Source organism: Pistacia vera, unplaced genomic scaffold, assembly GCF_008641045.1.
Source record: "Pistacia vera cultivar Batoury unplaced genomic scaffold, PisVer_v2 Contig510, whole genome shotgun sequence".
In the NCBI taxonomy this organism is placed as follows: Eukaryota; Viridiplantae; Streptophyta; class Magnoliopsida; order Sapindales; family Anacardiaceae; genus Pistacia; species Pistacia vera.
Window position 1 is genome coordinate 140,132 of NW_022196347.1, and position 14,738 is coordinate 154,869.

Here is a 14,738-nt window from a genome sequence, read left to right on the forward strand (position 1 = left end):
GCCTTAGACCTATGGTAAATGTTTTAAAATTTTTGGGTATGTATGATTGTAATTTATTAAATAGGGTATGCGTATCCTGCCTTTCTCCTCTTCTCAATGTACATTCTCTTCTCATCTCATTCCCCTCGAATGTAAATCGAGGTTTCTAAATTTATTGATGTAAAGAATTTTGTATAATTATTCTTATTGTAAATTTAGAATGATGTTTTTGTAATGTACTTGAAGACGGGTCGAGGAAGAGACGATCATACTTGAAGATGGGTCAAGGAAGAGACGATCATACTTGAAGACTCAAGATTTTATTACAGGACCTCTAGGTGACATACCGATTCCTCTAGGCTCGAGGAAATCGGTTTTAGTTGGGCCATATATCGGCACATTTTAATATTTTGTTTAGAATGCATGATAAGGTTGAATGTTCAATAACATGCCAAACAATGTCATTCTAACAAAGATAATAAGCTGATCAGACATTAAATAACAAACCCTCAATTAAAGTATATTAAGTCACGTAAGCATTCCATCACCATGGTTTTAATCAAACCACTGTTCGTCGAAACCTTGTTCGCCAAAGCGAAGGGTACACTTCTACCAGTGGGAGGTTAAAATGCATTAGAGTTTTCCTTAATGGTGATGGGTCGACTTAAAATGACAGTTTTGCTTGTTCGCCAAAGCGAAGGTTGATAAACGCATCATGAGCATAGTAAAGAAGTACACATTGTGCGTGTACGTGGTGGCATGTAATGTCCACTCTACTGATACTGAGAATCACACTTGAGGACGATGGCATGTAGTGTCCATTGGATTATGTGATTGATTTGTTGGCTTTTTCACATTAGAGGTTGATAGTAGGAGCTATCAACTGGTGTGGATTTATACAATGTGTCAAATATTAAGCTAATTAAAATAACCATAAATCAAGGAAACAAATATGGAAACAAATCTGGAAATAAATATGGACAACAAAGTTGTCCGTTGGCAGCCCCCCTCAAATTGATGCGGGTTGATCAACAAGCATGAATTTGCTACTTAGGAAGCAATGTCGATGACGAGTGAGAGCCTTAGTGAAGATATCAGCAATTTGTAGTTCAGTGGAAATGTGTGGAAGAGTGATAACACGAGCTTCAAAAGCTTCACAGATAAAGTGACAATCGACTTCAATATGCTTTGTAAGCTCATGATAGACAAGATTGGTCGTGATCTGAATAGCACTTGTATTATTGGCGTGTAAAGGTGTAGGATCGGTTTCAGAGAAGTCTAACTCAGCAAGCAAACCTCGAAGCCAAATAATTTCGAAACAAGCAAGAGACATCGCTCGGTACTCAGATTCTGTATATGACTTAGAAACTTTGTCTTGCTTCTTACTCTTCCAAGAGATCAATGCATCATTTAAGAACACGCACCAACCAGTGATGGAGCGACGTGTATCAGCACAACCAACCTAATCAGCATCGCTATAAGCAACAAGACGAGGAGAATTGCCTGCAGGAGAGAATAAGCCACAGGCAGAAGTGCCATGAACATAACATATGATCCTACGGACAGCAGCCAAATGAAGATGACGAGAAGTCTAAAGAAACTGGCTGACTTGCTGTACAGCAAAAGAAATATCTGGTCTAGTGATGGTGAGATAGACAAGGCTACCCACCAATTTCCGATATAAACTGGGATCAACAAGTTAGTCACCCTCCTCTTTGCGAAGCTTGACATTTAATTCCATGGGAATATCGACAGAGGTAGCTTCCTGTAGTCTAGCTGTAGCCACCAAATCACTAGCATACTTATGTTGATTTAGTGAAATACCAGAGGGACTACGATGCACCTCAAGACCGAGAAAATACGTGAGAGACACAAGATCTTTCATATGAAAGGATTTTGAGAGATGGGTCTTGAGCTGGACAAGTAAAACAGGATCAAAACCAATGATCACAATATCATCAACATAAACCAAAAAGGACAACAATACCCATGTCCGATTTCCGAAGAAACAATGAAGTGTCATACTTGCTCTACTTGAAGGAAAATTGTAATAAAGTGATTCGAAATTTATCAAACCAGGCCCGCAGAGCTTGTTTGAGACCATAAAGAGAACGACGAAGTTTACACACATTGGAGGTCGGAGAGGGAAACAATCCCTTGGGTGGCTTCATATAAATACACTCTTTAAGATCCCCATGAAGGAAAACATTCTTAACATCCATCTGATGTAGTGGCCAATCATTGGAAGCAACAAGAGCTAGGATCATACAAACAGTAGTCATCTTAGCCATATGAGCAAAGGTCTCCTCATAATTGACACCATATTCCTGATTGTTCCCAAGGACAAGAAGCCGAGCTTTATAACGATCCAAACTTCCATCAGAGCGAACCTTGACTGAGTAAACCCATTTGCAACCCAGAGGAATTATAGTTGAAGGGCAAGGCTCAATGTCCCAAGTGTGATTGGCCTCTAGAGTGGCAATTTCTTCCTGCATAGCTTGTCGCCAACAGTCATGCTTGACAACATGTACCAAAGGCTCTGGAGGTGCTCCAACTGATTGATTCCAATGCATGTTAAGATCAGATATCGGGTGAGCCGCCGAAAGAGACCGTGGGTGATATCGTCTCGTATACACCATACTTGGCTTAAAGCAAGAACTGAGTTAAGGAAGATCTGAGAACTGTTGCTCAAATGAGGGGAGGACCACAATAGAAGAAAAGGGCATAGATGACACAAGAAAGAAATGTTAATTTTCAAAGAACATAGCATTCCTAGAAATACGTGTACAATGTAATGTAGGATCATAGTAAACAAATCCCTTCCTGCATAGCTTGTCGCCAACAGTCATGCTTAACAGCATGTACCAAAGGCTCTGAAGGTGCTACAACTGACTGATTCTGATGCATGTTAAGATCAGATATCGGGTGAGCCACCGAAAGAGACCGTGGGCGAGATCGTCTCGTATACACCATACCTGGCTTAAAGCGAGAACTGAGTTGAGGAAGATCTGAGAACTGTTGCTCAAAAGAGGGGAGGACCACAATAGAAGAAGAGGGCACATATGACACAAGAAAGAAATGTTGATTTTCAAAGAAAATAGCATTCCTAGAAATACGTGTACGATGTAATGTAGGATCATAGTAAACAAATCCCTTTTGACACACATTATATCCTAAGAATGCACATCTAACAGATTGAGCAGATAATTTATGACGCTCATGAAGAGGTAAATGAACAAAACATACACAACCAAATATACAAAGATTATCGTAACTAGGTTGCTTAGCAAACAAGCGGAAATAAGGAGACTCCATGTGTAAAACTTGGGAAGGTAAACGATTAATCAAATGAGTAACAGTCTTTAGAGCCTCAAGCTAGAACATGGATGGAACAGAAGATTCTAACAAGAGAGTACATACCACATTAAGAAGATGACGATTTTTGCTTTCGGCTACTCCATTTTGTTGGGGAGTAGCAGAACATGAACATTGATGGATAATACCTTTAGAAGCCAAGAATGCCTGAAACTCAGTAGACAAATATTCACCACCAGAATCTGTGCGTAATGTCTTAATATTCGCATAAAATTGATTTTCAACATATGCTAACAACTCAGTGAAAGTATGCAAAACCTTAGATTTAGAGCGAATAAAATAAACCCAAGTGAATCTGCAATGATCATCAATGAAAGTCACATAGTACTTAAATTTTTCATGTGAACTAACCGAGGAAGGTCCCCAAACATCACTATGGATAAGATCAAAGCAATGAGAAACTCTACTAGCATGCAAAGGAAATGGAAGAGTTTTGCTTTTACCAAGTTTACAAGAATCACACTCAAGAGATAAAGAAGAACGTTCTTTATTACCAAGAAAGCCAGAGTTCAATACGTGAGATAAGATCTGAGTATTGGGATGGCCCAAACGACGATGCCACACCATACTCATATCAGGAACATTATTACAAGCAAAAGACTTAATAGAAGAAACTGGAGAAAGTGCTGGAACAGGTAAAAATAGTGGAAACAAGCGCCCCACTTTAGGTCCCTTCGCGATCGGTTCCCCCGTTACCTAGTCCTGCACAACATAACCATCACCAGAAAAATTAATAGCACAATTGATATCAACTAATTGACCAACAGAAATAAGATTCGTGGAAAGCTGAGGAGCAAGAAACACATCAGTAAATGTAGAAGAGGCATTTCCAACAGCAGCGATTGGCAAAGGACTGCCATGGGCAGTCTGAATGGCAGATTGGCCAACATAGGGCCGAACATGAGACAGAGTTGTGGGAGTATTCGTCATGTGATTAGAAGCCCCCGAGTCTACATACCAGAGTGTAGTAGAATTTTTACCTTGAAACCCCATCGCAGATAATATTGAAATTAGCATCTGTTGCACCATTTCAGGGGTGCAGTAAGTGGCTGCAGAAGGTGCAAGATCAGAGGAAGCACTTGAGGAAGAGCCATGTGCTACAGAAGTCGCTGCTGGATGAATAGCAACAGAAGTCTGAAATGCTTGGGCTTGACGTTTCTGGGGGCGGATACGACATTCTTTGATAATATGACCATTTTTCTTGCAATAAGAACAATATTTTTTAGGACAATTGGCAACAATATGCCCATATTCTTTGCAGCAGAAACATTGCAGATTTTTAGAAGTCACAGGTGATCCACGTCCTTGGGCAGCATAAGCCATAGTTGCCGTCTTAGAACTGCCATGAGATTGCTCCAGAATAACTTGAGTACTAAAACGTTGTTCTTCGCGAAGTAACTCACCAAAACAAATATCAAGAGAGGGAACAAGAGATCTATTCAGTAGAGAGGAGCGAACTGATTCATATTCCGGGCGTAGTTTTATAAGAAACTGATCACACTGGCTAGTCTTGTGAAGATTCTGAATAGTCGAAAGAGCAGCAACAGGAACATCTACTGTAACCAAAGCAGTATATTCATGCCAAAGAGTAAAAAAATTTGAATAGTAGTCTTGGATGGAAAGACTACCATGTTGAAACATGGCAATCGCATGTTCCAACTGAAAGCGACGAGCATCATTATCTTGATGATAAACCATCTTCAAATAATTCCACATGGATTGAGCGGAGCGATGAGCCCGCAAGTTGGTGACGATATGTGGTTCCACCGAACTAAGAAGCCAAGACATGATTCGAGCATCAAGCACAGCCCAAGAAAGAGAAGACACGACATCTTAGGATTTGTCAGTGTCAGATATTGGTGCAACATCCATGCCATCAATATGGCCCCAAAGATCTTTTCCCTTGAGGAAAAGTTCAAACTGAAAAGCCCAAGTAAAGTAATTTTTGCCTATAAACTTGACACACTGGTGCAGCGTCCATTGCAAATAAATGGAACCTGAGACAAAGCAAAAAATAGCCAAAAAAAAAATAAAGGAACCGAGAGAAGGACCTTAAACAGAGATTGCCGAAGGACACCACTCCAGCAGAAAATGCCCAAAAAAATGTCAATGAAGATTTCCTCAAAAACAAAATATTGAAAAACACAAAGCGGTGATGTCGGTGCTTGATACACCAGAACCAGAAGGTGCCGAGATGTGCTGCCAAGATGTGCTACCGAGACTCAGAAGACACTGACACACGAAACCGAAAAGAGAAAATGATTCACGCTAGCAACACCAAAACCAAGAGAAGAAAAAAATTTCAACCTTGCTCTGATACCATGTCAGAAATAAGTCAAAAATGTTGTATGAATGGCCTTGTGATTTCTCTCTATTATATAAACTGTACAAAAGAATTCTATACATGGAGAAAAGCTACGTATCTGCCAATATTATCCTTATACAATCTGTCAAATATTAAGCTAATTAAAATAACCATAAATCAAGAAAAAAAATCTGGAAATAAATGGAAATAAATATGGACAGCAAAGCTATCCGTTGACACAACTAACAACACATAGGATCTCTTTGTCGGTAAGATATATTCTTCTTTAGTCAAAGACAAAGCAATGCTCAAGTTCGTAGATACAGTCACAGACACATTGTGCATACATACACATTTATGTTGTATTTGGTCAGCTGTTCTAAAAGTGAAGTATGAGGGCCATGGCTACAGTTATCTTCTCTATTTCACTTAATGTCAACAGTACACCCTAACTCAAATATATACACACGCTCAATAATTACAAATATACCCTTTACCCTTTACACTATATATATACACATAATTTCCAACACTCCCCCTCAAGCTGAAGCATATATATCTATCATGCCCAGCTTGTTATAAATATAGGTTACCCTTTTACCAACTAGAGACTTCGTGAAGATGTCAGCTAGTTGTTCCCCTGTTCTAACATGATTAGTAGCAATTAACTTTTGTTCAAGTTTCTCTCGTACAAAGTGACAATCCACTTCTATATGCTTAGTCCTCTCGTGAAAAAGACTGGATTGTTTGCTATATGTATGGCTGCTTGGTTGTCACACCACAAGTCCATAGTCCCTGGGTCACCAAACCCAATTTCTCTAAGAAGATGTCTTGTCCATATGAGCTCACACGTAACTTGTGCCATAGCCCGATACTCAGACTCTGCGCTTGACCTAGCTACAACAGGTTGCTTCTTACTTTTCCAAGAAATAAGATTTCCTCCAACAAAAACACAAAACCCAGTCACAGACCGTCTATCCACAGAGGATCCTGCCCAATCAGCATCTGAAAAACCTTCTACCTTATTATGACCATGGTCACTGTAAAGAATCCCACGTCCAGGGGCTCCTTTTAGATATTTCAAAATATGGAGGACCGCATCCCAATGAGATGTCCTAGGAGAAGACATAAACTGACTCACCACACTCACTAAAAAAGCAATATCTGGACGGGTTACTGTAAGGTAGTTTAACTTTCCAACTATCCGTCTGTACCTCTCTGGATCACCAAACATATCTCCATCCTCAGCATTCAATCTCACATTAGGAACCATAGGAGTGTCACAAGGCTTAGCCTCACTTAGACCCATTTCGGTCAACACATCTAACACATACTTGCGTTGAGAGAGAAAGATCCCTTTCTTACTCCAAGAAACCTCAACTCCGAGAAAATACCTTAAAGCACCCAAGTCCTTTGTGTGAAATTTGGAAGCCAAACAGTTTTTCAAACTCTGAATGCCAACATCATCACTGCCAGTGATTACAATGTCATCAACATAAACAACCAAAAGAATGATACCAGAACTAGATTGCTTATAAAAGACAGAGTGATCATAAGCACTCCCATGTAAACCAGACTGAGTCACCACTTCGCTAAACCTCCCAAACCACGCCCGTGGAGATTGCTTTAAGCCATATAAAGATTTCCTCAGTTTGCATACCTTTCTTGACTCCCCTTGAGCAACAAACCCCGAAAGTTGCTCCATGTAAACCTCTTTAAGAAGATCACCATGTAAAAAGGCATTTTTTAGATCAAGTTGGTGAAGAGGCCAATGATATGAAGCTGAAAGAGAAATGAATAGTTGGACAGAGGTCATTTTAGCCACTGGGGAGAATGTCTCGGAATAATCAATACCATACGTTTGGGCATAACCTTTAGCAACCAAACGAGCTTTCAATCGAGCCACGGTCCCATCGGGATTAGCCTTCACTGTGAAAACCCATTTGCACCCAATAGCCTTTTTATTTTCAGGCAACCCCATTAGAACCCATGTATCATTATGTTCTAGAGCCAACATCTCTTCTTTCATAGCTCGTCGCCACCCATCATGAGCAATTGCTTCAGACGCAGAGTTGGGAACAGACACAGAGTCTAAAGAGGCAATAAAAGACTTGGAAGATGAAGATAGAGAGTGATAAGAAACAAATGAGGAGATAGGATAGGTACAAGAGCACTTACCTTTACGAAGAGCAATGGGAAGATCATGATCATGGTCAGAGGATAGAGGAACCGGATCAGAGGACGAGGCAGTCGATAAGGGTAGTGGATCAAATGTTGCTACAGGTGTCTCATAGTGCTGGTGAACCCTGCGAGAGTATGCCTGGGTGATAGGAGGACAAGATGGTAGATGACTATGATGGATAATGTAGTAAACAAGAAGTTCATCAGGGGGTGCTTCAAGAGAAGTAGATGAGGTGGAAGACTCAACATATGGAGTGGTTTCAAAAAAGGAAACATCAGTTGAGATAAGGTACTTACCTAGGACAGGAGAAAAAACAACGATAACCCTTCTAATATCGGGAATAACCCACAAATATGCACTTGAGGGACCTAGGTTCAAATTTGGATACATGAGGTCTAACATCTTGAACAAAGCACGTGCACCCAAACACTTTAGGAGGAAGAGAGAATAAAGGCTATGATGGAAAGAGGATGGAGAACAGGATTTGACCACCCAAAACAAAAGAAGGCATGCGATTGATCAAGTGACATGCTGTAGAGATAGCATCTGCCTAAAATTCTGTAAAGACTTTCATGTGAAAAAGGAGAGTACGAGTGACTTCTAATAAATGACGATTTTTGCGTTCAGCAACTCCATTTTGCTAAGGTGTATAAACACATGATGACTGATGAATAATACCTCTAGTAGACAAAAAGGAAGAGAAAGGAGCATAAAAGTATTCTTTGGCATTATCACTTCTGAGAATTTTAATAGATGAAGTAAATTGATTTTGTATTTCTGTATAAAAGGTAAAAAATATGAAGAATATTTCAAAACAATTTTTCATAAAGTACAACCAAGTTACACGTGAAAAATCGTCCACAAAAATAACAAAATATCGATATCCAGACTTTGACAACAAAGGGCAAGGACCCCAAACATCAGAGTGTATAACATCAAAAGGGGTTGTGGCTCTTTTGTTTATCCTAGGGCTATAGGACACTCTATGGTGTTTTCCAAACTGACACGCCTCACACTCAAGGTGTGACACTGACCCTACATTAGGACACAACCTTTTCAAAATGGGAAGGGGAGGATGACCAAGGCGACCATGTAGTATGGGTAGAGATGAATCACTGGTACACGCAACAAGTTGAGAGATAGGAGTGGAGACATCATCGAGCATATACAGGCCACCTAATACACGACCCCTACCAATAATCCGCCTCGTCCCAAGATCCTGAAATATACAATGAATAGGAAAAAAGTAAACACCACAATTGAATGCATTAGTAATTTGACTAACTGATAAAAGATTAAAGGGAAAATGGGGAAGGCACAAGACAGAAGAAAGAGACATAGATTTGTTGAGATGGGCGGTACCACATCCAATGGTAGGTGCAGTAGACCCGTTAGCTAAGGTAACCGAAGACAAATTGGGAGAAGGTGTAAATGAGCAGAGAATACCTGTATCGCCTATCATATGGTGGGTAGAACCAGAATCAATGACCTAGTTACTACTAGAAGTGGACAAGCAGGCTGTAGGATTACCTAACTGGGTTAAAGTAGTGGTGGTCAATGGGATGGATGACTGGGAGCAAGAATTCTGAGTGAGACGAGCATATTCTGCTGTAGAGATAGTAACCTGTGATGGGGTGGGTAAGAGACCATCTTGAGTTACAACATGAGCAAACTTTTGAGTGTCTTGCATATTCAGGGGCTTGCCATGAAGCTTCCAATAATTTTTCTTTACGTGACCCTCAGCACCACAGTGAAAGCAAGTACGAGGGTCATTACCACGATTGTTCCTAGGATCACGACTTGTCCCTTCGTTACCTTTGCTATCACCAGACTTCATGCTAGCTAGGGCTGCATGATCAACATTAGGATCCTTGAGGGTTTCTTTGTCCTTAGACACTCCTCGATCTTCCCCTTTACTAACTTTGAGAAGGCGAGCAAAGACATATGTACGAGAGAGAAGTGTCTCACCAGTAAGAAGTTGTGTACGAGCTATCTCATATTCCAGTCTCAACCCAGCCAGAAAACATTGCACAACCACTTGTTCTTCTTGTGCTTGCATCATTTTCACGTCAGTAGGAACAGGAAACATAGCCCTTTTTTCTTCAAAGGCTCTTTTTATCTCTGTATAATATTCGAGCAATGTCTTCTCTTACATATTTGCTCGATATATCTTTAATAACAATTCGTGGGCATGAGACAAGTCTTGTTTACCAGCATACAAGAACTCTAGATACTCCCATAACTCCTTGACTATATCACAGTGACCAATCACATCATCCACGAACGAATCAAGAGTGTTCTGAATCTGATTGAAGAGCTTATCATCTTCCATGAGCCATCTTTTTCGAGTTTTACTATCATCTTCTGTTTCCTCAGGTGGATCCTCAATTAAATGGTCTCCCATATCAATGTTGGACACATATCGTCGGATTATCCGCTTCCATTGAATATAATTCTTTTTTCCCAATAATTTTCGATTAGTAATTTTGGTGAAGGAAGTGACAATTTCAGTCACCATCTTCTTACCATCCGCGGCCATACTGTCTAGCAAATAACTCGTAACTCCACAGATTCACAACAATCCCAACACCAAACAACCCAAGCAAACAGAACAATTCCACCGATTCCCAACAATCCCAACACCAAACAACCCAAGCAAGCACAACAACTCAAACCACCAGGATTCAGAACAACTCTGGTATCACATTTTCAACTCCAAGCCAACACAAAGCATTCCCATTTTCACACAAACACAGAGCCATATTTCAGACAAAAAACATGCAAAAATTTTCTACACCAAACCAACAATCAGAGAAGAGCGATTTACTACACCAAACCAACACTCAGAATCAGCACTCGCCAGAAAAAAAAAGGAAAACAATGAAGAACAGCGTCAGACGTCGTCGAAAAACAAAAACACGTCGCCAGAAAACAGACACAGAGGTCAGACGTCGTCGAAAAACAGAAGGAAGGGATCAGACATCGTCGAAAATCGCAAGGGAGGGGTCAGACGTCGCCGGAAAACATAGGGAAGGGGTCTGACGTCGCCAGAAAACGCAAGGGAGGGGTTTGACATCGCTGGAAAATGCAAGGGAGGGGTCTGACGTCGACGGAAAACCTAGGGAAAAAGCCAGCACTCGCCGGAAAACTGAATCACGCAAATGGGTTTAGGGTTTACGCGTTTCAGGCTCTGATAGCAAGTTATCTTCTCTATTTCACTTAATGTCAACAGTACACCCTAACTTAAATATATACACACTCAATAATTACAAATATACCCTTTACCCTTTACCCTTTACACTATATATATACACATAGTTTCCAACAGCTACAAACTAACGTCAATTATCTTGCAATTTCACAAGCAAACAAAGATAATACTTTTGACTGTCTAACAGGTATCATATGCCACTATTAAAGTTCCTGAAAGACTAATCCACTAACAAGCAGAATTGTCAAGTGTCTAAAACTTTTAATGATCAAAACATCAGGTAAGATCTAAGATACCAAATATTCTCTTAGCTAAAGTTTCAATAACAAGGCATGCAATGAGTCATATGCTAACCAAGCGAAACGTGTTACTTACTCATGTATGCACATAATACTGGCAATCAAAATTACCACTGTACCTGCTTTATCATCCACTCCTTAACAGTTAAACCATCTTGGGCTTCAACATAAGCTTGTCCACCAAGAATTGCAGGAAGAAGTCCAATCGCAAACTTGACTTTCTCGGGCCAAATCAACATTTCCTTATTCCTTAAAATCGCCCATATTCCTTACAGTTACATTCAAAATGTAGAGTCAAAATGAATAAGCATTAAATGTGTAGCATAAGTGAAGAAATTCCATCTAAAAAAACAAAGAGAGATAATATGTAAACTCTGGAAAAATATACTGCAAAAATTGTGGAAAATTGAAGAAATTTAAATTTTGAAAAAAAATAAATATATATAAACGACATTAACAACCAAAAGTTAGCATTGAAGTTGTACAACTACAAAGATAAGTGATGAACCCTTCAATTCAGCATTCTTCTTTCTCTTATTCATGAGATTTGGTAGGTTGTATTGCGCAGATTATTCTTAATTTCCTTGTTCAATGAGAAGTATTCTTCATTTCCTTGTTCAATGAGAAGGTTTAACTTGTAAATCTCTGTTCATAAGTTAAACTTCTAGTTCACCTTTACTAATAACATTTTAATGAATTAGTAACATGTTTTGTTTCTTATAATACATATATTGATTATGGGGCCACTATGTCATAGACATGGTAGGAAGAATTGAACTTGTGTTCAAATATTTATCAGGTAATAACTGCATAAACCAACAAGCCAATTTACTCTTTGTTTCCAATCTTGGTTCTTCAACATGCATTTCCAGATCTACGTAAAGAGCACATATCTTTTTTTTTAAGAAGAAGCAGAACATAACTTCAATTAAAAATGGTCAAGAAGTTTCCTATTTTTCTTTAGTGGTGGGTACAAGTATCTAACCATTTACAGGAGCTGGCAGAACTTCAGGAAAATCAAATCGGCTGAATTCCCCTGGCTTGTTTGGCGTTGCAAATATCATTGAGTGCTCCTTCCACTGCAATCGATCATTGAGACTAAGTTCTCCGAACAGGTTCTGTATATTTGGGTAAGCCCCAACTTGCCAGCAAGAAAAGAAAATATTTATCAATTAAAAGGAAATGCATAAGATTAGCCCTACTTTGAGAAAGGAAAAGACAAAAAGGTGACTTCGTCAAAGTTTGTTATTGCAACATTCAAAAAACTGCGTAAGGTAAAAGATACCCACTAGATCATCACTACGAAGTGAAAGTGCATCAGAACTTATTAAGACATTCATAACATCAAAAGAACAATCACTAGAAGACAATAATGAAGTTGTTGAGTCAAACATCAAAGACATCAGCAAACAAGAATTAGTTTCTAAACTTACATAATTTATCCGAGTAAAAAATGCAGTAGAACTTAGGAATGATGGTTAATAGAAAATAATGTTGTAGCATCACGAACTAAAATGATAATACAAAAAAATAATAATTAAAAGTAATATAAAAGAAAATATATCAACTCATAAAATATATGCAGGCCTGTCTCATACCAGTCCCCATCATCATCTTTACAGGCAGCTACCTATAAGGAAAAAGACCAAAGTTTAATGTTGAGTGACAAAGAAATCGAAAAGATAAAACCCTGCATTACATATGGATATCAAGAAGGAAACAAAAATTATCATGCAATTGTGTCCATCCTTGCTCCTATAAACAGAAAAGTACTAACGCCACAATATCAACCAGAATGAAAAACTTCTTCTAGATTTTCATCCATATAAAAATCGCCTATTTTTCAATGATGCTGAAAAAAGACCTCTCTTCTAATCACTAACTAGCAAGCTTTTGTAAGTTTCTAGAAGTTAACAAAAGACTAAGAAATCAACAGAAAAGTATACATATATATCTTTAGTTTGGCGTCAACTAATTGGAAAGTGGTAAAGATAAAACAACACAAAAACCTTTCCACCTAGAACATCTCTTGCTTCTAGTAACAAAGGTTGGTGACCCGCATCTGCCAGATATTTTGCAGTTGATAAACCAGCCAAACCTGCGATAAATTTGAAAATTAGAAGTTTCAATATAACATAAATAAGAAAAACTTTTTAAGACAGAAATGGGAAAGATGGAAAGTTTATTTTAGTTTAAGTAGTGTAAAAGCTTTTGGCTAAAGTGTCACCAGAATAACAGAGGATTATGTCAGAAGATTGTCTTGGATGCTCAAATTGCACTGTCCACAAGCAAATTTGAGAACCTTTGCTAACAGATTCAAGGATTAAGTAGTTCCCATAGTACATATTTGAAAAAAAAAAATTACAATGGTGACCACAGGGGTTTTAATTTATCTGTTGAGGAGATGGGCCCCACAGAGAAGATACCAAAGTGAATATTCTGTCTTGAAGCAATCTTGTTCAGAAGACAGTTTGACTAAGATGAGTTGGTTCCAATAGGGAACTTTAGTTTTGCTAATTCTAGGAAATACAATGGGTATGCAGAGCCGGTGCTCTTTCATTAATTTAGACCTGCCTTTTGGTTCTACTTTGAATATAATGTCAGTGCTGCATTCAATTATCCAAACCCATGAGAACAAATTGACTAGGTGGAAGAAACATTATCTTTAAGGTGGCCAGCTCACTCTAATTTGAGTGTTCTCTCAAGTTAACCAACGTACTTTATGTCATTATTCTAATTTCTGACATTTGTGGAGTCAACACAAGTCACCAAGGAACTTTTCACAAAATGGTTTAATTCATAAGTCAAAACTTCAATGTGTAAATGCGCATAAGTTCATATCCTATTTGAAATAGGGTGTTTTGTCATTATTCTAAGTTGTTAAAACTATCTTAACAGGGTTGGCCTATTTCATTAGCAGTATTTCTGATCTTTAACTTCTTCCCATAGAGGAAACACTATAAGAGATAACAGAACTTTCACTTCAGACTAGCTGATCTTTCTGGGTGCATCTTTTGAAAGAGTTTGACCAAAGGAAAACAGAGACCAAGATTCAAAAAGATTAGGGAACCTAGCTCCCTTGACATGCTTACACTAAATTATGAGCACATTTTCATAAAAAAAATAGTCAGCACAACCATAAATATACTCCCTCATTTCTATGCAGCATCATCTACAGTTTGGGAAAACCCCATAACTTATGCCATTAAGACATATGCTTCCGTTAGCCTGGAAACAAGAAAAACAATGCCAAGCCATATAGAGTTTACAAGTAGTGAAATGGAGTTTAAGATTTGTAGTTAACTCTGAAGACCAACTAAATTCTACTAACAGTTAGCCGGGGAAAATAAATCCATCAGAATCTTAAAAAGTACAAAATGTCTGAAA

The 14,738-nt window shown here is 38.7% G+C and overlaps 1 protein-coding gene across 1 annotated transcript; it reads right to left on the bottom strand.

Annotated features, from left to right (window-relative positions):
* Positions 1 to 11,432: 11,432 nt before the first annotated feature.
* Positions 11,433 to 13,477, bottom strand: LOC116106257 (15-cis-phytoene desaturase, chloroplastic/chromoplastic-like; the record flags this gene model as incomplete). Its single annotated transcript, XM_031392602.1, has 4 exons — positions 11,433 to 11,619; positions 12,337 to 12,492; positions 12,924 to 12,981; positions 13,361 to 13,477. Coding segments are annotated over 4 exons (492 nt in total), but the record flags the coding sequence as incomplete, so codon positions are not given.
* Between the last annotated feature and the right edge of the window lie 1,261 nt (positions 13,478 to 14,738).